Raw genomic sequence first — 26,651 nt, 5'->3', positions numbered from 1 at the left:
ATGAAAAATTAACCACATATGTGCTGAATCAGTTATTCTATGTGATCCCGTATTGCAGTGACTTTCCTTTAACCTCCCAAGACCCGGACTCTTTCATGGCATGCATTTTTAATTTCTCTTTGCTGTTTGGCCTGATTGGGACCTGATGACTGTAAAAAGAAAAAGAAGAAAAAGAATTACCTGATTTTTTTTATTTTATTTTATTTTTTACCTGATTTTTGTTTCTGCGAAAAATGCAATCCACATATGAGGAAATTCACAGTGGTAGTATAAATTCCTTGTAAGTGGATATCAGGCCCCTGAAGAGCAAAATTTAGTATTTTGGTCTGGACAACTCAAAATGTGATGTCCACATATGTGGACCCCAGGTCCTACGAGGTCAAGGGCTCTTTAAAACTTCCATGCGCCATGCTGGAGGACATTTGCATGAAAGGAAAGACCAGCATGAATGTGTGTGGCGTAGTGACTTTTCTCCTCCCCTCAACAGGCGGTAAACTAGATGGGAGGGAGAAGTCAAATTGAAGGGGGAAGTGTGTGGTGTAACCGAAGAGAGAAAGGGAGAAAAAACGTGGACTTACAGGCAAGGAACATCAGTCTTCAACCAGGAAGAAAGGGAGAGGACAGAGGGAGGGGGAAAAGTTTTATTTAGGGGACTCGGGCTCAACTTTGCTATTAGGACAACAATTAGTTAAAGTTGAGCTTAAATTCTTATTTTGTTATTCAATAAGGAACCTTTATTTCGAGCCCCTGTGAGAGGACACACAACTGAAGTAAGTATATGATGTTTACTTACATTTCCACGTTTTGCCGCTGTTGTGTTCACGAGTTTAGTGTTATATGTAAAAAAAAATAAAATAAAATAAAAGACGTAAGCGGCGGCTTGAAACAGCAGGAGGAACAATCGACCTCTGATACACGTGGCATGAGATGGACAGTGTCAGCTTTCACGATACAGACCAAACGCTGCGTATTAAACTCACAATATGTGTGTGTGTCCACGTGTGTTTGTGCGTCCGTGGCCTGGTGAGGGGAGAAATGGCGCAAAGTACGGGCGCTCACAAAGGGAGAGTAAAAATGTGAGAATCGGCGCGAGCGGCAGATGTTGAGAAAGTTTCGGAAGTGACGATTAAAATGTGTACAATACGCTCAGTGAAACCTGAGCCTTCATTTCACGGAGCATCGGAGTCCTGCCTGTTATGACTCATTTATAATATTTATAAAACCCCTGGGAAGCCATAAATGCGCACAAATGTCTTAAGTTAGGCGTTTGTTTTATTATAGCCCAATTACAGCATAACAGGGGCGGATCTAGAGCGGTGGCATGTGGTGGAATGTGCTGGCATAGACCCCTAATGCCACCCTGGTTTTGCATATGACAGTATTGCATATTAAAATAAGATTGCATTAACACTTTGAGCCTAGCTACAGATAACCTAGCTACAGTTAACACTAAATATAAATTCTAAAACTGAATATATTGCATAGTGTACCCCTCCCCCACCATTAACACACAAAATTTTTCTTGTTTTCAGTAGCAACCGATGCTTATGATTGTGCCAGAGACTGTATTGCCTTGTGTCACATGCTATACAGTACATCAAATCAAAATCACGTTTTATGTAACTGAAATGTTTAATTATGTGGGCTAAAGAAAATAAGTAGGCTATAGACGAGATTTATATGAAACATGTATACTTACTGCATTTGAATCTTTTTAACCATATGTAACACCTGGAAGAAACTTTACATTGGGTAGTAGTCTGATGAATTTGTTGTGCATTTAATGTATGAGTTATTAAGTTGGTTTATGTCAGTCAGTGAAAACTTGCTGGGATGACATGATGAAAATCTTGTTTGCATCTTGAAAAACCAAAAGTTGGTTGGTTTCATTGATGAGGAATCAAATAAAACAAAATAAAATGACAACCCCTTAAATTAAAGAATATAAGAAAAATGGGGAGAACGATGGCTGAAGCAACTGTATGTTTAATACGTGTGGATTTTAAATGCAGCATGTCCCCAAGTCACTGGGTGTAGCCTCTAACACCCAGTCTAAAGCATCAAATAGAGCAGAGCTCCCCATTTCTCTCAGAACTGGGGCGCTGGCGTTCATAATCAGTGGATGTTTTTGGGTGATTAATGGTCACAAAACCCTTGAAAAGCAGATTAAAAATAATCTTGATCTTTAAACAGCCTAATTATATATTTGTTTCCCTTTATCCAGCCAGTATGCCTATATTTTATGTATTTATTGCTCGTTTGCCTTCTTCATTTATTTCTTAATTGTGTCACGCTTTGATGGGATCTGGAGGCCAGGGGAGAACTCCAGATTTTGACATTTGGAGCAGCACATGAACGCGTCTCCTCTTCTGCCCTGCCTGGTAAGCGGAGGCTGACTGTCACACCCATGGAGAGACAGCTGCTCGCCGGCCGGGCAACTTTTGGACTCTTTGGGGAACAGAGAGGCCCAGGGCTTTGTGGTTTATTTTATTTGGAAACATTTTTCCTGCGGTTCTTTTAGTCCCGCAGAGTTTGATAAACACGTCTGGTCAAGGTCATCTATATCACCAGCAGGGAAAAAAAGAGCATGGCTGGAAGTAAGCAGCAACAGGGAGACTTGAAAGTAAGCATGATAGGGATAATTGAGCCTATATGTTCACTCAGTTGTTGATTGAGAAGGAAGGCCCTGTTCAATAATTCAAAACCCATTAAAACCCCATCCGCTTATCCAGGCTGCCAGTGGCAAAGAGGAGTAGAGTAAGTCCTGAAGTTATTGCATCATTCAGCTGCTACTGCTCCGGTATTTCAGGAAACACCCTCCTTTTGTGGGATTTATCCCAAAGCAAGCTTCACCTGCTTTAACTTTAAAAGCACACACTTCACAGTGTTGTGACAGGGACTCACAACTGCCTGCCAACAACACAAAAAGCCGGGCATTCATGTTTTAAGTTGTTGCCACATGTCTGTCATGTGTTGACCTTCCTGCACGGTAACACAGTAGCACTCCTGTTCCCTTTATTGACAGCGTGCAGTTTACTGCAGTAGTAACAGGCACCTGGAAATGGGCGGAAAAACGGTGACGAGGGATGTGTGATAAGTAGTAGTTAGTCCGAATGGATCCGTGCCCTGCATCAGTTTGTGTGAAAGCGAAGCAGATGACACCACAGCCTTTTTTTACAGTAACAGACATGTGTTTGTGATACCAAGAAGCCATGAACTCCCATTTTCATTTACTGCTTTGCCTCCTGAGCGATGTGTGTGCACGATATTTTCATGCACACACATATTTCACCATGTGTGTGTTGATGCCCCTAATTCAGCCCCCGCGGTAAATCAAATACATGTGACTGTAACTTGTATACTTAGACCTTTAATGGTCTCTGTGTTACTTTAACATTTTAGTTTGTATATGTGGAAACTCTGACACTACTTAGGAGTTACTGATTTTTTTAAATAATTTAAAAAATTTTAAGTTAATGACTTTTATGGACTTTAAGTGGCTGTTTTTTAGAGTTAAATTTTGTGCATAGTGTAGTGGTGTATATATGTGCTTGACAAGCAAAAGGTTGCTGGCTCAATTCTAGCCAGAGACACAAATCCTTTCAGGGGCCGTGTCATGAAGGGCAGCAGGTGTAAAGATTAGCCAAATCAATCATGTTTGACTTGGCAGAGTTACATTTGCTACCTGCTGTGGTGACCTGTTCTGACAAGGAAGCAGCTGAAAGTAGGAAAGTCATAAGCGCAACAATGAAAACTTGTATGTTCAACTCCTTGTACTCATTTGACCTTTGAAGTTAATGATATACGCTAAAAGATTTTTTTAAAAGTGCACATTGAGGTTAATTAAACGACAGATTTCCTCAGCGAGATACTAACTAGGTTAGGCTGTCCTTACTTCACATCAGCTTTGGCTGAAATTAACAAGATTTAGATTTACGCTAGATTAAAGAAGTAATGTGTGCATATCGACAGACACCCTATCAGGATCATCAAAATAGCAGTTCAGTTGTTGACTGTAGCAACAGCTAAGCAACAAATTTTTATCTGTGTACAGTTATCTCTTATATACAAGGACACATGGGATAACTGTAATGGTTGGGGTTTTTTTGTTTGTTTTTTTCCTCCAGGCTAAAAATAAAATACAAAGCATATATGACACATCATGCAGGATCCAAAGGGGAAATGAACTCCTTCCTTCATTTTTGCCCTGTGATTGATAGCTGGAGTCTGTTTTTATTATCATTTATAAATTTGGTTGTAAATGATAATAAACTCTATGGACAGAAAATTTGGTTATCATTTTGCCCTTTGATTGATAGCTGGAGTCCGTTTTTGTAAGCAGGTGGATCTCTGACACATTTTAAAAGCTCAAATATGAACATCTTAGGCCTTTGTAACAGTGGATCTAATAACTTTGGTTCTCTCTGGCGTGCTGGGTGGATAAAACAATCGGTTTGAAAATGGTAATGGATCGACAACAAAATTCCTAACTTAAAGATGATATGAATGGTTGTAACTCAAGTGTTTGTAGAAGTTTGGCTAAAAGTTAGCCTCTTTACTGTTTGTGTGCTCAGACTTAATTAACGGGTTAATGTGTGGATTGGGCATTTACACGACAGCGTGAATAAGCACCGTCTTCTGCTGTCACCTCATTGTTGAGTGAGTGTGTGTTGAAGGGGTTTTTGTCGTGGGGTGTCAGTTACAACGAAATCCCGCTTTTCAAACACTCTTTTCAGCACAAAGGCGGTTCAGCGGGCAGTGGATAATCGCATTACACACACGCCTCGTGAAGGCACACGCAAGCTTGTGAGCACAAGCGGAGACAAATCTGTCCCATTAGGGCCTCTCTGGTTCTCCTGTATGACACATGCTTAAAGGATGCCGCCATTAAGAAGCACTGAAACTGATTTCCTATTTGAGGCCTTGACTGTAGGCCTCTTCTCTCGCTGTTCCCCTCTGCCCCCTTTTGTGGTTTGGCTGCCAAATGGAATAGCTGGTCATATTTGGATCATTGCTTCTTGTTTAGATGTTTTTCATATGTGTGTTATCAGATTCATGACTGTGTTGGGCGCTCATGTTGCAGATCATTGTGACCAGTGACCTGTACTTTGTGTGTCTATGTGTGTGTGTGTCTGTGTCTGTGTGTACTTTTCAGGTGGCCGTGACTAAGATGACTTTATTTAGTCAGTCAAATCACAGCTGCTGTGTTTTTGCCCATGTGTGTTTATGTAAAAGCAGCCTGATTATCCTGTGACTTAAAACCAAAGCCAAGCTGTAGTTCCATTTGGTTTCCATACTCATTTAATCCCACTCCCCTTTGCTTTTAGATGGAAACAGCAGCACTTTAAGGTGCCACCCCAATTTCCATAAGGAAAGCAGACCAATTCAGCACTCTGCAGTGTTTCTGGGAGTCAAACTCAAGTGCTTTGTTCACAGCACAGTAGGTGAACATCTGAAGCTATCTGGCCTAGGATTTACAAAACAGTGACTCTCCACATGGACACTTATTAGATGTACTCATCAGGTTTCAAATGTCAATGTGAATGAAAGCTTAAGTTCACAGGAAGTAAATCCGGACTGGAATAATTTCACAAACCCAAAGTCATGGAAAGTGGTGTGAGTCACTCAGACTTATGGTTACAGTTTGTGCCTTTTTTTTTTCTTCCCTGAAACAACAAACTGGTTTAGCAAAAATCCTAACATTCACGTCGCTAAAGAATTTCCTGGTCCTTAATAAATATGGGAACATTGGGAAAACATTACTGAATGTTTTTGAGCTAAAACTAAATAAGGGCTTCAAGTAATTAATGTTGTTACTTCAAACTAAGACACCGGGTAATCAAACCTTTGGAGGAGGTGGTTTAGCATCAGTAATGACTCACATCAGTGTGTAATATTATTTAATAAAATCTGTTCAGCTTATTTAGTGTGTCTGGAAGTTTTTCAAAGGTGTTAAACAAATGGAAAACCCTTCGCATTTACATTGGATGCATCAACTATCTTTTTTACTTGTTAGAAAAAATAAAAAAAATAACCTCCATGTTTGCCTAAAGTCATTTCAATTTATCCTCCCCCTCCCTCTTTGTTGCTCCTCAATCACAGAGCAGCAGCGATGGCGCCCACTCTTGTCCAGGCCTACAGGAGGCGCTGGTGGATGGCGGTGACAGCGGTAATTGAAAACCTGCTGTGTTCGGCTGTGCTGCTGGGATGGGGCTCCTTGCTCATCATGTTAAAGAGGGAAGGCTTCTACTCTCACCTGTGCTCAGGTAAGATCAGAATCTCTGAACCTTGATATGGAGATAACACATCTATTAGACATTTGCATAGATTGTAAATAGAAGATAGACGTACCCAAAATACCAGCAGCCAAATTATGTGTTCGCAAGCTTGCTACAGTTTTTTGTTTTGGGAGGCTTCTAACTTTAAGCCCTGATTAAATCCTAACAATTCACCCCATCAACAGTTCCTATGAAGGCATAGAGACAATGCTCAAGTACATTTTAACATTGGAGTCCATGAGGACTGACTCATTTTAGAAACGTCCCTTGAGTGGCCATTTGAGGAACTGCAGGTTTTAAGGCCTCATCACTTGGAATTACTTTTCGGGAAACATATGTATTGTGTTCAAATGTGTCATTGCAATCTATAAAGCATGAGATTGTCTTGTTTTGGAAATTGCAGAAAAGTCACCTTTAAGACAAGTTTAGAAAATGGGGAAAATAATGCTTAGTTTTGGAGTCAAGTCAGAGCCCACAAAAAACCTGAAAGACTCAAATAGTTCTTGAGCGATCTCTCATCAAGCCTACACACTTGTTCCCACAGAAAATGACACAGCGCACGTGTCTTTGGGTAACTCCTCTGGCCAGAAGGTTGAGGAGTGGGTCAGCTGTGTGGACCAGGAAGAGATGCTGAATCTGGGCTTCACCATCGGTTCCTTCTTGCTTAGTGCCACCACCCTCCCGCTTGGTATCCTGATGGATAAGTTTGGACCACGTCCCATTCGACTGGTTGGAAGGTAATATTGTAACATTTGAGAATGTATTTGTATGTGTGGCTCATAAATGATCCTTGTATGTTTGGCTTAATCATAAAAAAATCTTCCTTGGCACATGTGGAGACGAGGAAGGAAAACTTGATATTCAATCAATTCATTTACTGGTAATTGTGTTCTAGTACAAAAAGTAGATGGATCACATTCCCACAGCAGGAACGAGAAGTTGATCCAGTTTCTGCAAATTACTGAGTAGGCAGTCCTCGTTTGTATGTGTGCACCTTTTCTCAGTACACGTGTAGTTAGTCTACAACCGTTCATGTAATTACAGGATGTGTTCTGTAAGGTAGAGCTTGGACTGACTTCAGAGCCAGACTCTTACAGATACAGTAGAAGAAATAATTATTTGATGATCTGCTAAATTTTTAACTTTGAGAAGAACAGTCTCATGTTTTTATGGTAGTTTCAGTTTAATCGAGAGACATAAGATAAAAAAACAACAACACATTACATAAAAGTTATACTTGCATGAAATAAACGTTTGATCCTCAAGTAAAACATGACTTTGTACTTGGTGGAGAAACCCTTTTTGGCAAGTGCATTTGTGCATAAGATGTTTCCTGTAGTTTGGTACCACATTTGCATACGTCTCAGGAGGGATTATGACCCACTCCTCTTTACAGGAATGCTTGAGGTTTCTTGGCTGCTCAGCAACTCGAAGCTTAAGCTCCCTCCATAGGTACTTTTTTTTTAATAGGGTAGAGGTCTGGGGGTTGGCTAGCTGCTCCTTTGTTGTGTTGTATTGTCTGTATTTTTGGGGGGTTATTGGTCATTGCCTAAAGACCCATCTGTGATCCACCTTCAGTCTTCTGGCTGCGGGAAAGGAGATTCTCATGATTTTAGGGTACATGGTCCCATCCATTGGCCTCTCAGTCCTATGAAGTCGTCCTGCACGCTTAGCAGAAAAACAACCCCCAAGCATGTTTTCATTTCCTGCTTGTCTGTAGGGATGGTATTTTGTGGGTCATATTCAGCAATTTTCTTGCTCCAAACACGACAGATCGAGTTGGTCCCAGAGGGCTGAATTTTTGGTTATACCTGACAACAGCACTCTTTCTCCAAAGCATACTCAGAATCATTTAGATGTTCACTGGAAAACTTCAGTTAGAGGTTGGGTTATCTTCAAAACAGAAGGGTAAAAAGTCACGTTACGTAAACAAACACACATGGTTTCTGCCTTTCTCATCCACAGTTTGACTTTACTTGACTTTTAAAAGTCAAGCGTGACACTTATCGGATTTGAACGTATCTGATTCAAAAAGCATTCAGGCTGTTAAATCATTGACCAACTGTTTTATAAACCAGACTTTTTATAGCTGATTTAGACTTCTGGTCTTAGTCTTTGTAGACGTTTCAACATAACCTCCATAAGTGGCTGACACCGTTGTCAGTTTTATGTGTCAGCCTCGATGGAAACTGATAAAATTTGATTTGGCAGATGACAGATTTTACACCTGAGTTCCTGTCGCAACTTCAAAGGGGTTTTGTGTCTCTAGCTGGAACGAATCAACAATCTCTCCAAGTCACCAAGCTACCCATTGTGGCGACCCCTTGTGGATAAGATGGCAGCAGAAAGTAGCTTTTTATTACTGCCGACGATGTCACCAGCAGCTAGCTACTTGGAGGTTTCATTATTTTTCTCTCTCTTTGTTGCAGCTCATGCTTTGGTCTGTCCTGTATTATGATGGCCACCTCTGCCTACAAGACCGACGGTGAGTAAAAACAGACAAGATATTAATGAGATAATCGATGCAAAATGGCACACAGGCTTTACAGAAGTCTGTATACCTGGATTTTTTTTAATCACTGTAAAAACAAACAAACTGATTTTTATCACTGATCAATAAAGTATCTATCTATTTGCATGACAAATGAGTTATTTAAAAAAAATTGTTCCTACCTGTCACTCATAACTTATAATTTTAAGCCTAATTAAAATTTAGATTAATTTTAGGGTTATATGAAAGTGTCTGTCACACTGGCTGGAACCATTTTATGTACCAGCTTGTTTATTTAAGCTGCTGTCTGTGTTGCTCAATGTTACACTTAAACCACAGAGAAAGTGACGGAGTTGCAGCTGCATCAATGTGTTTCACCACACCCTCATCTTTACACCACTTCACAAGTTAAAAGCCAACTGCTTTAGTGAATATCTGCTGCGGTTAAATTTTAAGGCCCATGGTAATTTGCTTGTTTTTGAAGGCGGTCTCCTGAAATGTTAACTTAAACTGACTTCTTGTAAAATGAAGTCCTCCAGTTTACCAAAGCGAGTTTTAATGTTTCTCTTGCTTTCTCTGCAGTCCTCTCAGCGCTCATCTTCCTGGCTCTTTCTCTGAATGGCTTCGGAGGCATCTGCCTGACCTTCACCTCCATCACGGTAAGACACACGGCTAACAGGCGAAGGGATAAGACATGCAGTCTGGCTGATTAATTGAGGGGAATAGTGTGATATATATATATATATATATATATATATATATATATATATATATATGTATATGTATATACGGAACAGGCAACTCAATATATAACCTATCCAGAGCCCTCATCAGTTGTTTCAGTTCAGTTCTTTCTGCTGTGACAAAACAAATTTCCCACGTGTGGGACTAATAAAGCTTGTCTCGTCTTGTCAACGGCCAGTTCCAGTGCAGTTGGTTTCATGTTCACATCTCATTTACTGGTATCGTTGTGTCTTTTGTGATGTTGTTAGAACAAGACAATCACTCCTCTCAGTACCAGTTTGGATTTATTTTTGGGTGGCAAAGGTCTTATTCAATGTGGTCAACTTTACAAAACCCCTAAATTAAAAGAAGGGAGCCTTTGCATGGACACCATATCTTGTATTTCTTAACAGTTGATAGTAGTATGACTGGTAATCCTGTGCAGTACAATCAGTAACATTAAATGCTATTAGTCATCTGGTAGTCAGTCAGTAACTCTATGTCCTATAATATAATTTAACACCATCTATTTACATAACTCTTTCTAAGAAAGTAGTGACAGGGTTTTATTTTTTTATTCTTCCTGGAACAAATGAGCGGAAACATTTTAGTAGCATGGTTGGTCTCTCAGCTGACAAAATGGCATGTGTTGTTCTGACTGGGTGGGGGTAAGGGGTGGTGGTGGTACGGTGTGTGATGTCCACATCAGGCGTGTGCTCTATCAGCAAGTGTGTTTTTAAAAAAATCATTGTCCTGGCAAGTATTTAGGTTGGTGCTTAGTCTTGGTACAGTGTTTTCGTCAGAGTGCACATGACTTCTACCACATGGAAAGTTTCCACCAATTGCAGCCCAAGGGTGACTACACACCCTCCCTAGTGCTCGGCCCCTTTACCTCTAATCAAAGATACTCAAGGACACATTGAGCACACATTGAGCTCTTCCTCGCGACCTTCTTCCTGCTCTCTTCAGTTTCTCCGCTCAGCAGTCAGCAGAATAATCACTACACAACATTTTAAACTCTGCATGACTGTGCACACATGCGGATGCGCAAATGTGCGCGCACGGGGAGATGAACAAGAAACAGCTGTTTAAATGCTGAAGTTAAAGACTGACTGTGGACAGATGACCTTATCCTGGGACCTTTTTCTCTTTAAGCTTGCAAACTGCTTACGTGGGTGTTTTTACAGAAAGAAAAGCGTTAGAGGAGTCTATTATGAAACTGGATGCCATTGGGTATGAAAGATGTTTAGGGTGATATAAACCAGACAAACAGTGCAGATGTTTAAAAAAAAAAGTGTAACTTGCAGGGACCTGTTGGTGGTGACTCAGCAGGTAGACTTTTTTCTTGTTTCTACAGTGAACAAAATCGCAGCTTTGAATTTTGATGAAATGTTTTGGAAGTAGTGCAGCAGCACATCGACAGAGTGGTTCGTTCGTTCAGGTTTTTACAGATGCTGACTCATCTTTTTTTTTTTTTTTTTACACAACAGTGAAAGATGTTTAATTAGCACTTCTTCCCCCCCAGGTAGAGGTGTACAAAAACAACACTAATTTTAAAAGCAGAAATGAATGCAAAATTAAGAATGTAGCTACCTTTAATACTCGCATGGCTAACATTGCATTAAGGAAACAGGCATAACACATGCAGGAACGTGGAGCTCCTTTTAGTGTTAGCTCACGCCGACACAGAATGTTCTTTCAAGCCTATCAGACAAACACGGTTAATAACGCACACACACACACACACACACACACACACACACACACTGTTGAGTAATGATCAGCTGCCCCCTGTTGTTTGTCCCTGACTGACCTCCGTGTCCCTCGTTCCTTCCCTCTGTCGACACTTCTAATCAGGGTGAGGTTTACCAACACCGAGTGACCTCAATGCTGCTGCTTTTCTAAAGAGTGCAAGGGCAGACACACACAGACGTAAATTCACAAATGCCATCATAATTTATACCATGTGGTCGAGAGTTAAACAAGACCATCTCAGTCGTTTTGCGGTATTGTGCTCTATGAGTCAGTTACTGGGGGGAAACTCCCAATACAAAGCCCATCATTGGATTTTTATACAATACATAAATATAGTAATTCATTTAGACAGACATTATAACTTCAGATTCTTTAAACTGGGAATATCAGACTCCCTTGGCGGGCCGGTCTTAATTGGGATGGAAATTCTATGGATGGATTTCCTATAGAAATGTCTGTAGGAACCGCTGATGTCTTTGTCAGTAAGAAGACTGTAAAGCTGACAGAAGCACTGATGAACGTCCACATTTTATCCTCATTCTTTACAGTTTTCACATTTTCCAAAAGTGGACTGGACGTTTGACGTTGATGAAAGTTTTAACATTTTTAACTCCATAACCTTGATCAGGGTAATTAACTCTGCCTCTGTCACGGAGCGCTGTGCGGCAGGCAGGAGTAGGACCCAAAATGCAGGACTCACAGGCACGAGGGAATGAACTCAAAACTCAGCTTTATTCGCTGGCAGAACAGACATATAAACTAAACCAGACTGGGAAACCATAAACTAAGAACTCACAGAGAGACACACAGGGAGATCCACACAGCAAGAGGGACGACGTCACACTGAACAGAGGGAGACGCAGACAGAAATACACAGAGGGTTAACGAGGGAAGTGGGAACACACGGGGAACACAGGTGACACTGATAATCATAACGAGACAGGGCGGGGTGAACTGAACATGACATGTACGGGCGTGAGAGTCACAAGGTAAACAGGAAGTGCACAGAGGTTCAGACAGGAGGAGAGAGAGCACGGGGAAAACACAGACATAACGGGCTGGGGAAACATGAAACAACCACAAAGGGAGACGAGGGCTCATAAATACATAGAGGGCACACAGGGGGAAGAGAGAGCACGGGGAGAACTTAGACATAATGGGCAGGGGAAGCATGGGATAAAACATAAGGAGAGACGAGGGCTCACAGATACACAGAGGGGCACACAGGGGGTAAAAGCCATGAAGGGAAAACACTTAGGGAACAACACAACAGGGCAACTCAGAAAACATGGCCTAAGCAAGGAACAAAATACAAACGTACAAGGAAACTAAGAACACTGTGCCAACATGGCCCAGGACCATGACAGTACCCCCCCCTCAAGGGCTGGCTCCAGACAGCCCAAACACAGAAAAACAAAACCAAACAGAAAACAACCCAGGGCGGGCGGCGGGGGCCCAGGACGGAGGGCTCGGAACAGAAAACAAAAGAGGAGCACAGCAAACACCGGAGCCCAAGAAAACAACCCAAACACAGAGTAGTTCAGGGGGCCGACCGTGCGGAAGGCAACGGCGGCGACGAAGGAGACGACGGAGCAGTTCAGGGGGCCGACCGCGCGGAAGGCAGCGGCGGCGGCGAAGGAGACGACGGAGCAGTTCAGGGGGCCGACCGCGCGGAAGGCAGCGGCGGCGGCGAAGGAGACGGCGGAGCAGTTCAGGGGGCCGACCGCGCGGAAGGCAGCGGCGGCGGCGAAGGAGACGGCGGAGCAGTTCAGGGGGCCGACCGCGCGGAAGGCAGCGGCGGCGGCGAAGGAGACGGCGGAGCAGTTCAGGGGGCCGACCGCGCGGAAGGCAGCGGCGGCGGCGAAGGAGACGGCGGAGCAGTTCAGGGGGCCGACCGCGCGGAAGGCAGCGGCGGCGGCGAAGGAGACGGCGGAGCAGTTCAGGGGGCCGACCGCGCGGAAGGCAGCGGCGGCGGCGGCCCTCCAGTCTCAGGCGTGCTGGCCATGGCCTGGTGGGCGCAGGGCCAGACGAGGCAGAAGCGGAGGCTGGACCAGACGAAGCAGCTGATGCGGAGGCTGCAGCGGACGAAGCAGCTGATGAGGAGGCTGCAGCGGACGAAGCAGCTGATGAGGAGGCTGCAGCGGACGAAGCAGCTGATGAGGAGGCTGCAGCGGACGAAGCAGCTGATGAGGAGGCTGCAGCGGACGAAGCAGCTGATGAGGAGGCTGCAGCGGACGAAGCAGCTGATGAGGAGGCTGCAGCGGACGAAGCAGCTGATGAGGAGGCTGCAGCGGACGAAGCAGCTGATGAGGAGGCTGCAGCGGACGAAGCAGCTGATGAGGAGGCTGCAGCGGACGAAGCAGCTGATGAGGAGGCTGCAGCGGACGAAGCAGCTGATGAGGAGGCTGCGGCGGACGAAGGCTCTGAAGAGGAGGCTGCGGCGGACGAAGGCTCTGAAGAGGAGGCTGCGGCGGACGAAGGCTCTGAAGAGGAGGCTGCGGCGGACGAAGGCTCTGAAGAGGAGGCTGCGGCGGACGAAGGCTCTGAAGAGGAGGCTGCGGCGGACGAAGGCGCTGAAGAGGAGGCTGCGGCGGACGAAGGCGCTGAAGAGGAGGCTGCGGCGGACGAAGGCTCTGAAGAGGAGGCTGCGGCGGACGAAGGCTCTGAAGAGGAGGCTGCGGCAGACGAAGGCTCTGAAGAGGAGGCTGCGGCAGACGAAGGCTCTGAAGAGGAGGCTGCGGCAGACGAAGGCTCTGAAGAGGAGGCTGCGGCAGACGAAGGCTCTGAAGAGGAGGCTGCGGCAGACGAAGGCTCTGAGGAGGAGGCTGCGGCAGACGAAGGCTCTGAAGAGGAGGCTGCGGCAGACGAAGGCTCTGGAGGAGGCTGCGGCAGACGAAGGCTCGGAGGCCGGGCCAGGCGAGGTTGCAGAGGCTGAGGCCGGGCCAGGCGAGGTTGCAGAGGCTGAGGCCGGGCCAGGCGAGGTTGCAGAGGCTGAGGCCGGGCCAGGCGAGGTTGCAGAGGCTGAGGCCGGGCCAGGCGAGGTTGCAGGTGGCGGCTGGACAGGCTCCTCGGGCCCTCCAGCTGATGCGGCGTGAGGCTGAACGGGCCCCTCGGGCCCTCCAGCTGATGCGGCGTGAGGCTGAACGGGCCCCTCGGACCCTCCAGCGGAGACAGGAGGCTGAACGGGCCCCTCGGACCCTCCAGCGGAGACAGGAGGCTGAACGGGCCCCTCGGACCCTCCAGCGGAGACAGGAGGCTGAACGGGCCCCTCGGACCCTCCAGCGGAGACAGGAGGCTGAACGGGCCTCTCGGACCCTCCAGCGGAGACAGGAGGCTGAACGGGCCTCTCGGACCCTCCAGCGGAGACAGGAGGCTGAACGGGCCTCTCGGACCCTCCAGCGGAGACAGGAGGCTGAACGGGCCTCTCGGACCCTTCAGCGGAGACGAGGAGGTGCTGGCCGGGCTCACTGGAACCCCCAGCGGACGAGGTAGATGGCGGCGTGGGAGCCGCGGAGTCCTGGATGAGCTCATCCGAGCTTCCAGCAGGAGCTGATGTAGAGCCAGAGAGGTTTGGGACCCCTGGCTGAACGTTAAGCCGAACAGAAGACCGTATTGCTATCGGGGACTGGGCCAATGGTTCAGGTGCGAGCTGAGCTACTGGAGATGCGGATGAGAGTGGGAGCTGAGCTACTGATGGTGGTGAAGTAGATAACTGCACGGGAGACTGAACTGAGGGTGTCCGCACTGGCACAGGGGACTGAACTGATGTCTGTTGTAACGGAGGTGGTGAGAGTGGAGTAGGTGGTGGAGTTAATGACTTCACAGGGGAACGAACTAGAGGTAGTGACGGTTGTGGTGCTGGTGGTTGAGTGGGTGACTGTGCTAAAGGAGGCTGCACTGGGGACACCGGAGACTGCACTGGGGACACCGGAGACTGCACTGGGGACACCGGAGACTGCACTGGGGACACTGGAGACTGCACTGGGGACACTGGAGACTGCACTGGGGACACTGGAGACTGCACTGGGGACACTGGAGACTGCACTGATGGTTGTAGTGGAGGTGTAACGGGTGAAGGAGTGGCTGAAGTGGCTGTGGGTCGGACGGCTAGTGGCTCAGCTACAGGGTATGGCAACGGCAGGGCTATGGGTTGAATGACTGGCTGAGTAGCAGCCTGAGTGGCTGGGTGTAGTGACGGTTGTGGTGGAAGAGAAACAGGTGGCAGTGTGGATGATGGAGCTAAGGGCGACTGAGTGGCAGACCAAACTGATGACTGAAGCGATGGTAGAGGTGAAAATGGAGCTTGTGGTGGAGTTAATGGCTGAGCTAACGGGGACACAGGAGACTGAACTGAGGGTGGCTGCGAGGGAGCCAACGGAGCTGTGAAGGACTGCGAGGGAGCTAACGGAGCTGTGAAGGACTGCGAGGGAGCTAACGGAGCTGTGAAGGGCTGCGAGGGAGCTAACGGAGCTGTGAAGGGCTGCGAGGGAGCTAACGGAGCTGTGAAGGGCTGCGAGGGAGCTAACGGAGCTGTGAAGGGCTGCGAGGGAGCCGACTGAGCTTCTGGTAGCACAACAGGTGAATTAGAAGGCTGAATGTCCGGCTGTGGGGTGGCGCGTCGGCGGCGTGAATGCCGTTTTCTTCGGGAAGCCGGAGGTGCGGTGATGGAGGAAACCGGCAACGACGGAGAGATCGCGGCCGGCTCCTCATCCTCCGACCACATTGCTGCGAGAAAAGCAGCGGGTGAGTGACAGTCAGAGTGGAGGGTGGATGGAGAGGAGTCCAGTGGCAGCAGCGTGGAAACGTTTCCTGATTGTGGCGGTCGCTGTTGCGGTATGACGAGCTCGCGAATTTGTACTGTCTCCTTGGCTTTCTGCAGGTTGGACAGTAGGCCCGAAAATCCTGAGAGCTCGTGGAGATGGGGATTCCCTTTGAGAATAGCCTCGATGGCGTTTATCCCAATGGACATGGCTTTAATGTCCGAGGCGTGGGAAACTCGCTCCCACAGGCCGAAGATGCGGGCCAAATCGCTTTCCCGGGAGGAGCCTGCTGGGTCCATGTCTGGTGACGTCGTACTGTCACGGAGCGCTGTGCGGCAGGCAGGAGTAGGACCCAAAATGCAGGACTCACAGGCACGAGGGAATGAACTCAAAACTCAGCTTTATTCGCTGGCAGAACAGACATATAAACTAAACCAAACTGGGAAACCATAAACTAAGAACTCACAGAGAGACACACAGGGAGATCCACACAGCAAGAGGGACGACGTCACACTGAACAGAGGGAGACGCAGACAGAAATACACAGAGGGTTAACGAGGGAAGTGGGAACACACGGGGAACACAGGTGACACTGATAATCATAACGAGACAGGGCGGGGTGAACTGAACATGACATGTACGGGCGTGAGAGTCACAAAGTAAACAGGAAGTGCACAGAGGTTCAGACAGGAGGAGAGAGAGCACGGGGAAAACACAGACATAACGGGCTGGGGAAACATGAAACAACCACAAAGGGAGACGAGGGCTCATAAATACATAGAGGGCACACAGGGGGAAGAGAGAGCACGGGGAGAACTTAGACATAATGGGCAGGGGAAGCATGGGATAAAACATAAGGAGAGACGAGGGCTCACAGATACACAGAGGGGCACACAGGGGGTAAAAGCCATGAAGGGAAAACACTTAGGGAACAACACAACAGGGCAACTCAGAAAACATGGCCTAAGCAAGGAACAAAATACAAACGTACAAGGAAACTAAGAACACTGTGCCAACATGGCCCAGGACCATGACAGCCTCACTTTCACAGGTACTCTTGGTCCCCCTGTGATGTCCGTACATGTTCAGTGTTATTTTGTAATAATACATTCATGTTGCCAACAATAACACAAGATTGGCAGAAAATTGTAAAATCGTTTGAAGAGATGCTGTCAATTACAACAACAGGTTAAAAGATTGTGGGTTTTATTTCAAGGAGGAGTGACATAATTGAGTTTGGTTGAATATTAAATAAAAACAACTGAACACTGGGACATTTGAGGTGCAGTATCTTGCACAATGAGCTGAGATCCTGTGTGGGTGATGTAAAAGAACAACAACAGGCGCCAAAAGCTGCAATTGTGACGCCCTGTAGTTTTCCGTTTTCTGATTTCTTTCCTTCATTAAATATTTAGTTTGACTCATTACTGTGCTCAATATGCAAACACACCTTTAGTTTTTCTGGTTTTACCAACTAATTAAAGCCTTAAATGACAACAAGGTGATTCACAGACACCTTCTTTTCCAGTGAGTCACATTGTTAGGAATGCATGAGGTCCTTTGAACGCCCTATGTTCTCTATGTACAGAATGAAAGTTTTTCTGCTCCCAGTATCATGTCATTTTTAAAGGAATGAAGCCTGGCCTGCAACTGACAATGCAAATACTTTACCACTGGCATGCGATTAGACAATGCAGCTACTTCTGTTAATCATGTTCCTTGTAATGACTGTGAAAGTTGTCAGTCTGCTTCTGACCTACTTTTAAATTTACTCAGTGAATAGAAGCAACTTCAGGGAATTGGGGGGGAAAGGTAATTATCGTACATACCCTAATATTAAAAAGTCCCTAGTCTTTATACAAGTCCACTACAGCAGGCTTTTGACGGCTTTGCTAACACTCTGAAGTTGACAGTTTGACCAAACTGCGAACACTGAGGGAGGGAGCAAAAAGAAGTCTGTGCTAATCGGCTCCAGTTTAGGGTTTCCTGCTGGGATCTCCACAGAGGGAGGCTCTGCAAATGTAGCGTTGGGAGATCAAACACAAAAAGTTTTACTCCTGCTACCTGTCTTTTTTTTTTCTTACCTTGCTGATTTTTTATTTATTTATTTTTTTCTTGTGGCTTGTCCTGTCTGGCAGATTTTGCAATCAGAATTGTGATCTGAATGTACAGTGGTGAAAGAACAGCTCTTCTTCATGTGAATTACATTATATGTGGTTTGGTATGACAATGCAGAGGCAAGACAGGTGGGGGGTGAATGCACAACTGCCGCACCTGTAAGACACAAAAGACAAAACAAACATACAGAACCTGGAACACAAAAATGAGAAAATACACAGATACATAAGCCAACAATCTTCTTATAGTGTGTGTGAGTGTGAGAATGCCCGTGTCTTTGTCACAGATGTCCTTGCTGATTTTATACTCCTATCTGTCTTTCTTCCTCTCCTTTTTTTCCTTTCCCACTTTCCCTTCTTGCGTCCTGTCTTTCAAAATTTCACTGCTCATTAATCTGCTATTTGGCCCATTCTCCCAGTGAAAGTCTTAATTAAACTCAGTGCCAAAGCCTTACAACACCCAAGTGAGTGAGCACGGCAGGAGTAGAGCCTGAACTCATTAGCTGTGGCAAGTGAATGGCTAAATCCTTTTTTTTATGTGTGTGATTTTGACCCTGTGTGTGCGTCCATACAGTCATGCGTTTGTGTCCACATCCCCCTAGCAGCATTCGCATGCATAAGTGTTGCAAGGCCCTGTAAAAAAATATTTATTTAATAGGATCTGACAGAACACAGAGGTAGAGGATAGACATTTGCACTTTCCATATTTGGTAACCTGACATCTTACAACATGAGATGCAAGCTCGGAGGGCCCCGTTTCCCACATTCCATAAACTTCCACAGCACTGCAGACCTTATGTTCATAGACGAGCTGTAATTCAGTTCTCAGAAGTGCTGAATGAGGACGGGTGTTCTTGCGGTTGTTTTTCTCCTCTCACTCAGACAGGCAGACTCTCTCCTCGAACATCCTCAGGAAAGCTTTTCTTTCCTGTTTACCTGCCAACATCTCACTTCAGTGTCAGCAACTGAAGTGACCTCATGCTTCCTCGATAAAGCGCAGGCACCACAGCTTGCACATCGTCACAGTTATGTAATCTCAGGACAGCAGACAAAATTCATACATGGATGAAAAAGCACACCTCTCACCCACACCTTCCACCTTACATCTTGTTTGGCACAAAGGCCAAAAATGTTTGTAGGAATTTTGATATTTGGTAATAACACTCCTGGAAACCCTTTTCTATGCAGCTCTGAATCCCAGTGTGTCTAAGTGATGGGAAAATTAAGGACTGCAGAATGTGCTATAAGAAATATTTATAGTAATTAGAAGGGATCTGTAATCTGTTAAAGGTACTATAATTAATATTTTTAACCAACATTTGCTCAAATAACTATGTATAATGTAAGATTAAACAAACTGCGGTTTTCTTAGCTCTACAGAGGTTTATACTCTTCTTACAAATTATTTTAGGTTTTCCCAACCCACAACTTTACTGCTTTGGTTCTCACCGCTATCTCGGTGCAGCTGTTTCCAATGAAAAGACTTGTGTACACTTGCTGATACGCTAGCAAATACAAAGCGAAGTTACACTAGCAAACATCGCTTGATATTTCACTAAGGATTTGGTGGAGAGGGTAGGGAAAGTAGAGTGAATATTGCATTTAAACGTATAGGCTTGTAACACAGGACTCCAAATAAAATGCTGATGTTGCACCATGTTGACTGGTTGTGCAAACTGAAGCAAGTTGCGTCCAAGTCAGCCGTATCAACTTTCTAAGTAGCCTAAGCTGGTGTTGTTTTCAGCTCATTCTTAATTAATAGAGGTTTAAATAACTTAAATAGATAATGATTTTTCGCATAAAAAAATTCTATATCTCTATACATCATCTCCCAATAAAAATGTTAGGAGGTCAACGTTGTGCTCCTTTATGTTTAATAAATGCTCTCTGCCTCGATAACGTCAGTGTAAGGGTGTGGAAACTGTCTGGGAGACAACAGTGGCACTGACGGCGTAGGGAGATTAGGTGACGTTTGCAGGAGTTTTGGAAAACTGTGGTCATTGGGAGAAAGAGAAAGAGAGAGAGAGAGAGAATAGTAAGCTTGTCATCCAGCACAATTAAAATCCTACACATGTGATTTTTATAATCACGATTAACCCATTTAAAACTCTAATTAAAAGGACACTTACTGTGCTACAAGCACAATAGGTCACTGTTGTGTTTGCTAAGCTCCTTGTCACTGTAAATAGGTTGACCTAATATATGGTGTCCTAGTGCCTAATGCCCACCACCTTTCCCCCCTCATGCTAGGTCAGAGGAAACTAGTCAAGTCTGAACTAGTTTGAATTTTATTTCTTTGTTTTAATTGCAAGGATAACAATGTTTCTAAGTATAGCATAATCCATTAATGAGCCATGGGGCCATGTCTTCATTTCTTCTTTGTTTTGACATGGAAACTAATATTTTTAATGAGTCTGCTCTGCAGGAAGAGAGAAGTGTTACTGGGTGCAAACGCTGCAGGCTAGAGCAGTGAACCGTTGCTGTTAGGAGCAACCTCATCAGTGTTCAGTATTTCGTCCTGCTAACACAAAGCAGACCACTGCCCTCTGCTGGCAAAATAACATAGTGAACCTTCACTAGAATAAATGATGAACTCCGGGTAGTCCATGGACCACTGTGAATGTTTTTATATGTGACCATGTCTGTTTTGTCTACATGTCCCTGTGCCTGCAGCTCCCCAACATGTTTGGTGCCCTGAGCTCCACCATAATGTCTCTGATGATCGGCTCCTACGCTTCCTCTGCAGTCACCTTCCCTGGAGTCAAGGTAAATTAAGGATATGTTAACAAATACATCGTTAAAGTTACACGCTTAGATGAATTTCTCACATAAACCGGGTGGAGTTGTAACTGTGAGTCTACTTCAGAGTGCCTTTGAAATGTTAGAAATGTTATGGATGGAGTTATAAGGCATAAACATTGAGGTACGCCACTGTAAATAAATGCATAAATGTGTCTGGATGGTTTCTAAGCACGCTCACCGTAAAAACTTTACAAGGTGATAATGTCTGTGTTGTGTTTACAGCTTGTTCTGTTTCCGCCATGTGGTTTAAAAAAAAAAAAACAGTGAGCGAGCACACCTTTAAACACAAGTGAAACATGAGTGTAAAAACATAACAACTTTTCCCTCCCAGGCCATCTACGACGCAGGCGTGTCGTTCACGGTGATCATGTGGACGTGGGCGGGTCTTGCCACATGTGTCTTCATAAATTGTTTTGTTAACTGGCCCAAAGAAGGTTTTCCAACACCCGAAGAGGTGGACTACAGGTCTGTTTGTTTTTGTTTTTTAATATTGATACAGTAACTGTTGATGACAACCGTAACTCCGTAATTGAAACCCTCCTGTTTATTGATAACAGTAAGATCCTCCATGTTCAAGAGCCACCTTCATCTGAGCAGAAGGTTGTTGGTGAGAGACTGAGCCACCAAAACGGAGACATCCGACGCTCCACAGAGAAGCTTGCTAATGGACATGAGGTTGCACCCAGTAGGTCAACAAATCTGTCCTCTTTTCCTTCTGCAGTTTGTGTGAATGTGAATGGTGCACTATACAAGTGCCAATCTATATTGAGGTAAATAGATTGGATATAGAGCAAGTCATCTACTAAACATACTGTATGTTTTACATACTGTAAAATTTTAAGATTTGTCTTATGGGGTCTTGCTTTTTGACCCCAAAAGATACAGAGTCCCCACACATGTGTGACTGTACGGATATAGGTCCCCCAAAATGAGTAATGCAAGTGTACCCACACACACAGCCACAATGCTCGCAGTCATGCACCTTTTGTATTGTGGCCACAATAAAATTCTGTCCCATTAATCATCTTGCAACCCCTCAAATTATAAAATTGTAGACAAACTAGAAAAGTGCCTCACGTCTTGCACATGTCAGGCTGAGAACCACTGATTTATTTTGTGTGATATTACTGAGAGACTGGATCTCCCGCAAGGTTTACGGTAAAAGTTAGAAATCTGAACCACTTCTCCTGAATTTCCATCACAATCATTACAGGAAAATAAAAACACTCGTCCTCTCACAGATGCGGTTCCTTTCCGTCGGTCTGTGTTTTCTCCCATCTTCCTCTGGAGTCTGGTTACCATGGGGATGTCCCAGTTGAGAATCATCTTTTATATGGGGGCAATGAACAAGATGCTGGAGTTCCTGATCACCCATGGAGAAGAGCACCGTGAGTGTCCAACCCTCAAACACAGTCAGTATTTACAGTACTGTGAAAAACCTTTGAGCAGTACTGACAGAAATGCTCTTTATTATATGTATCTTCCAGCGTCTGGCAAGCTAGCCAAGGAGGCAGAAGACAATGGTGAGCACTGTAGTAATAAGGCTTTAAACTGAAACTTGTTATCTTTGTTATTTTGTCTTCTCTTAATTTAATGTTTTGTCTTTCAGTGGGTTTCTACTCGTCCACCTTTGGCATGCTACAGCTGTTGTGTCTGGCCACATGTCCTCTGATTGGCTACATCATGGACTGGAAGATGAAGGAGTGTGAAGAGGATCAGACAGTCCCCTCAGGCAGACAAGAGAGGTATGTGCAGAGAAACTTGACAGATTTGGGAATAAACATTCATTTATTTTTTGCCTTTATTGGGTAGTTTGACAGTAAAGACATGAATATAGGATGATGGAGAAGGACTGACTAGACTGACGAGGCCATTTATATATGAGAAGCACACACTGTATGTTGTGATGGGAACTTCTTTGCCTGTGTCCTCAACAGGCTCACCAGTGGACCCAAAAGAGACCGTAAGATTCAGAAGGTGACAAATGCAATGAGGGCGTTCATCCTCACTAACCTGCTGCTAATTGCATTTGGAGTCTGCTGCCTCATCGACAACCTGCCTCTACAGGTAATGCCTTATTCTGTGACAACAACGATACAACAGTAATTAGTGTGATGCATTAATTCCCTGACTTTTTCCATCTCTTTTCAACCTTAGATCTTGACCTTCATCCTCCACACTATGGTCCGAGGCTTCATCCACTCCTGCTGTGGAGGACTTTATGCTGCTGTGTAAGTGCTGATAAATCTTTGTACAACACAATTACATGCAAAGTTTCACAAAAACCTAATTTTTAAATCACATGGCATTTAAGTGACGTAATAACTGGAAGAAGTGCTCATCAAAGTGAACATATGTTGAGTTTCCAGTTCATTAATACGACAACTGGGATATCACTTAATCTTGGAAATGAGACAATGAACTCTTTTCTGACCCATTTAGTGTGATTATCTAACACCATATAAACACCAAAAAGCGCGGCTTTACAGTGTGATAAAAGCAACCAGATGTGGTAACAAAAGGAGGGGGGATCCTGTATTGTGTGCCCGGAGACCACAAACTGCAACCTTTCAGCTTATGCATTGCTTTATACATTTTATACTTATTCAGTATGACATGCATAATTATGTCATTGTAGGATTGGTACATATCTGATTGTTCATTATCACCCAACATCGTGTGGGCAAACATTCAACTTGTTGGTTATGAGTGCCCTCCAGAGCCACATCAGCATGAAAACAAGCTCTCTCTGGCACTAAATCCTGCATTTCAACATAGATGTTATGTCTCCAACACTAAATCAGCTGTTTTTATTTTATGTATTGTCAGCCTATTGTCACTTGGTATGTCACGCTAACCACTAAATCTTTCCCACAGCTACCCGTCCAACCACTTTGGCACGCTGACAGGCCTCCAGTCCATGATTAGCGCTGTGATCGCCCTGCTGCAGCAGCCACTCTTCATCGCCATGGTTGGACCATTGAAAGGAGACCCCTACTATGTGAGAAAACACATTTTCTCTGCATGCCTGCGAACTTCACAATGAGACGCCCATAAAAAGCTCTCAGCATTGTTTATTGCGCCACCAACTATCCATGGGATAACTGAAATTGTAAATGAAATGAATTTGCATTTGTTAGCTACAGTTTTATACACATTAATTTCATTAGGTAATGAGTGCACTAAGTGAAGACTGAAGAGGCCAAATGGTAATCCTAAATTGGATCATCATGTTGATTCACCTCGAAATGTCCACATGACCACTCAGTGTATGTTAAAACAATCATTCAGGTTTCAAACATAATGAGTCCTAATCACTCTGATCACCTGCAAATGTTTTATCTAGAGCCACATAGTAGGTTGACATTCAGCAAGTATAATATGAATACAGCAAAAATATATATAATATAGCAAAAATATTTGAGCTTCCCTCGGGATGAATTGTACTGAGTTTGGGTGTCACATGAGTTACAAATCTGAAGACATTCCCTTCTGCTTCTTTTGTTTACTGCAGCTAACCTAGCCTGTGAACATATTAAACACTGTTATTTTGAGAATGTTAGCACTGTAACATTAGCATTTTAGCACAAACCATGACTATGCTTAAAGGAGACACTACTGTCGCAGTGTTTGCTTACATTGGTAAGTAAAATTTAGCCAAATCTTCTGGCTTCAGGCTGGTCTTAACAGGGAATTTTCCTTAAGGTTATTGTGTTAAAGCTCTCTACATGCCTGAGATAAAGAGGAGGGGCTTACAAGCCTAGGGTTCTGTTTATGGAAGCCAGATGAGGGGCCAGCCAATCAGAAAAAAGTAGGCTTTTAGGAATGCCCCCCTAAAAAAAATACAAACTAAGAGTTAGAAGGGCTGTTTTCAAAGAACAAGCTGCATAATTGGCCAGAATAGGACGCGAGAAAGTTTGAGATTTAAACTGTTGTTGTTGTTTTCAGTTGATCGGTTCTTGCTACATGTTAAATGTAATTTGATTTATATGGGTTATTGTCTCAGTTGGTTTCAAACAGTTTTAAAGTTTTCTTCCTGTAGTTTAAAAATAGTCACAGTTGAAACTGTCAATTTTAATTATGGCCTGACAATGTGAATCATAATTACAACTGTCCATCTTCCTGATCTTTCTTTCCTGCAGATCAACCTCGGCCTGCTGATCTTCTCGTTTACTGGCTTCCTGTTGCCGGGTTACCTGTTCTACCACTGCAGACAGCTGACGAGGGAAAAGAAGGCCAGAGAAAAGCTGGCTGCCAATCAGGAGATGGAGGCGCTCAACCACACCAACGCCAATGGCTGCAAACCTCACACTAATGGCTTCGCTGCTATAGATGCTTAGAGAACACAACAGCTTAGGATAGGGGGGGACAGTAGGATTAGCTATGAAATAAGCAACCATAAAGTTATGTTAAGTTTTGTTTTTTGTTTTGTTTTGTTTTGTTTTTTTAAGCTGGTGCTAGTTCTCGTAACAAACCACATCAGAAAGAATATGATATCCCACATGTTTGTATTTTAGGGAGATTTGTCATCACTTGTTTTGTTTTTTTATTTATTTTCGTCTAGGTCAAGGATCAAGTTCGTGTGTTTAAAAAGCCATGGATTTCATTTGATATCACAGTACTTGAAATACTATGATATAGTTTTCTAAGACTTATAATCATGACAATACTAGTTAACACCAAAGAACTGCTTGAAGATATTAAGTTACACTTCCAGTTCACAAGCTTGTGGGGATAGGTTAATTGGATAATCCAAATTGTCACTAGGTGTGAATGTGCGAATGAATGTGAGTGTGAATGGTTTTCTGTCCCTGTGTGTTGGCCCTGCGACAGACTGGCGACCTGTCCAAGGTGTACCCTGCCTCTCGCCCTATGACAGCTGGGATAGGCTCCAGCATCCCCCGCGACCCTGAAAAGGATAAGCGGAAGCGAATGGATGGATGGATGGATGGATGGATGGATGGATGGACTTCCAGTTCAGTATTTTAGGACTCAACCATTTAGTTCTCTATATGGACAAAAGTAATAAGTGACTCATTTCAATAATTGAATTCAGGTGTTTCCAGTCCCATTGCCACAGGTGTATAAAGTTACGTGCCTCACCAGCTGCCTGCCTTTACCAACATTTGTGAAATAATGGGTCGCTTTATGGAATTCACTGAATTTAAGCACAGTGCTGTAATAGGATGCCTTTGTTACCACCAGTCAGTTAGTGGGATTTCTTCACTTAGATATTCCATGATTAGTTGTAAAAGGGGTTATTGCAAAGCAGAAGCGTTAAGGAACCACAGTTAATTCAGTTAATAAATGGTAAACCAAATAAAGTTATAGAGTGGGGCTATTGAGTGCTGAGGCGCATAATGTGTAAATGTTGCCAACAAGCTGACTTGATAACTCTGGAGTTCCAAACCTCCTGTCGCATTAACATCAGCACAAAAACTGTACGCCAGGAGCTTTGTGGCAGGCCAAGAAGCTCCTGTAAGTGTATTGTGTAGGTGGTCTAAAGTGTAGATTAATAGTGCTTTTTCTACTGTAGTCTCCAACAAACTCTTAACAAAAAAACAAAACAAAAAAACACACACAGTAAGACACTGTTAATGCATGTGAAAAAAAAAAATACTAAAGACCTAGACGATTTGAACATTTCAATATTTATGAGAACTTCAGCTCTTCACAAACGTTCTCTGATTGAAACACACAGGCGGACACCACATCTACCTCCATT

The 26,651-nt window shown here is 44.3% G+C and overlaps 1 protein-coding gene across 1 annotated transcript; it reads left to right on the top strand.

The window, feature by feature from the left end:
* Positions 1-524: 524 nt before the first annotated feature.
* Positions 525-25,700, top strand: slc43a1a (solute carrier family 43 member 1a). The gene is made up of 15 exons (XM_026142481.1): positions 525-770; positions 6,103-6,266; positions 6,823-7,015; positions 8,708-8,763; positions 9,352-9,428; positions 20,798-20,890; positions 21,258-21,391; positions 21,484-21,611; positions 22,168-22,314; positions 22,414-22,449; positions 22,536-22,671; positions 22,864-22,993; positions 23,084-23,157; positions 23,804-23,927; positions 25,069-25,700. Exons 2-15 carry the CDS (start codon positions 6,113-6,115, stop codon positions 25,264-25,266), a joined length of 1,680 nt encoding a protein of 559 aa, XP_025998266.1. The 5' UTR covers positions 525-770; positions 6,103-6,112; the 3' UTR covers positions 25,267-25,700.
* Positions 25,701-26,651: the final 951 nt, after the last annotated feature.

Source organism: Astatotilapia calliptera, chromosome 2 (genome assembly GCF_900246225.1).
Source record: "Astatotilapia calliptera chromosome 2, fAstCal1.2, whole genome shotgun sequence".
Lineage (NCBI taxonomy): Eukaryota > Metazoa > Chordata > Actinopteri > Cichliformes > Cichlidae > Astatotilapia > Astatotilapia calliptera.
Note: the sequence above shows the minus strand (reverse complement) of the source record. Positions and strands in the feature narration are given on the sequence as shown.

What these genes read in the sequence shown, in the direction of transcription:
- slc43a1a (XM_026142481.1), top strand. Translation starts at nt 6,113, where the DNA reads ATGGCGCCCACTCTTGTCCAGGCCTACAGGAGGCGCTGGTGGATGGCG. An exon ending in CAAGGAGGCAGAAGACAATG is followed by an intron (nt 22,450 to 22,535) that starts GTGAGCACTGTA and finishes TTTGTCTTTCAG; the next exon opens with TGGGTTTCTACTCGTCCACC. An exon ending in TGAAAGGAGACCCCTACTAT is followed by an intron (nt 23,928 to 25,068) that starts GTGAGAAAACAC and finishes TCTTTCCTGCAG; the next exon opens with ATCAACCTCGGCCTGCTGAT.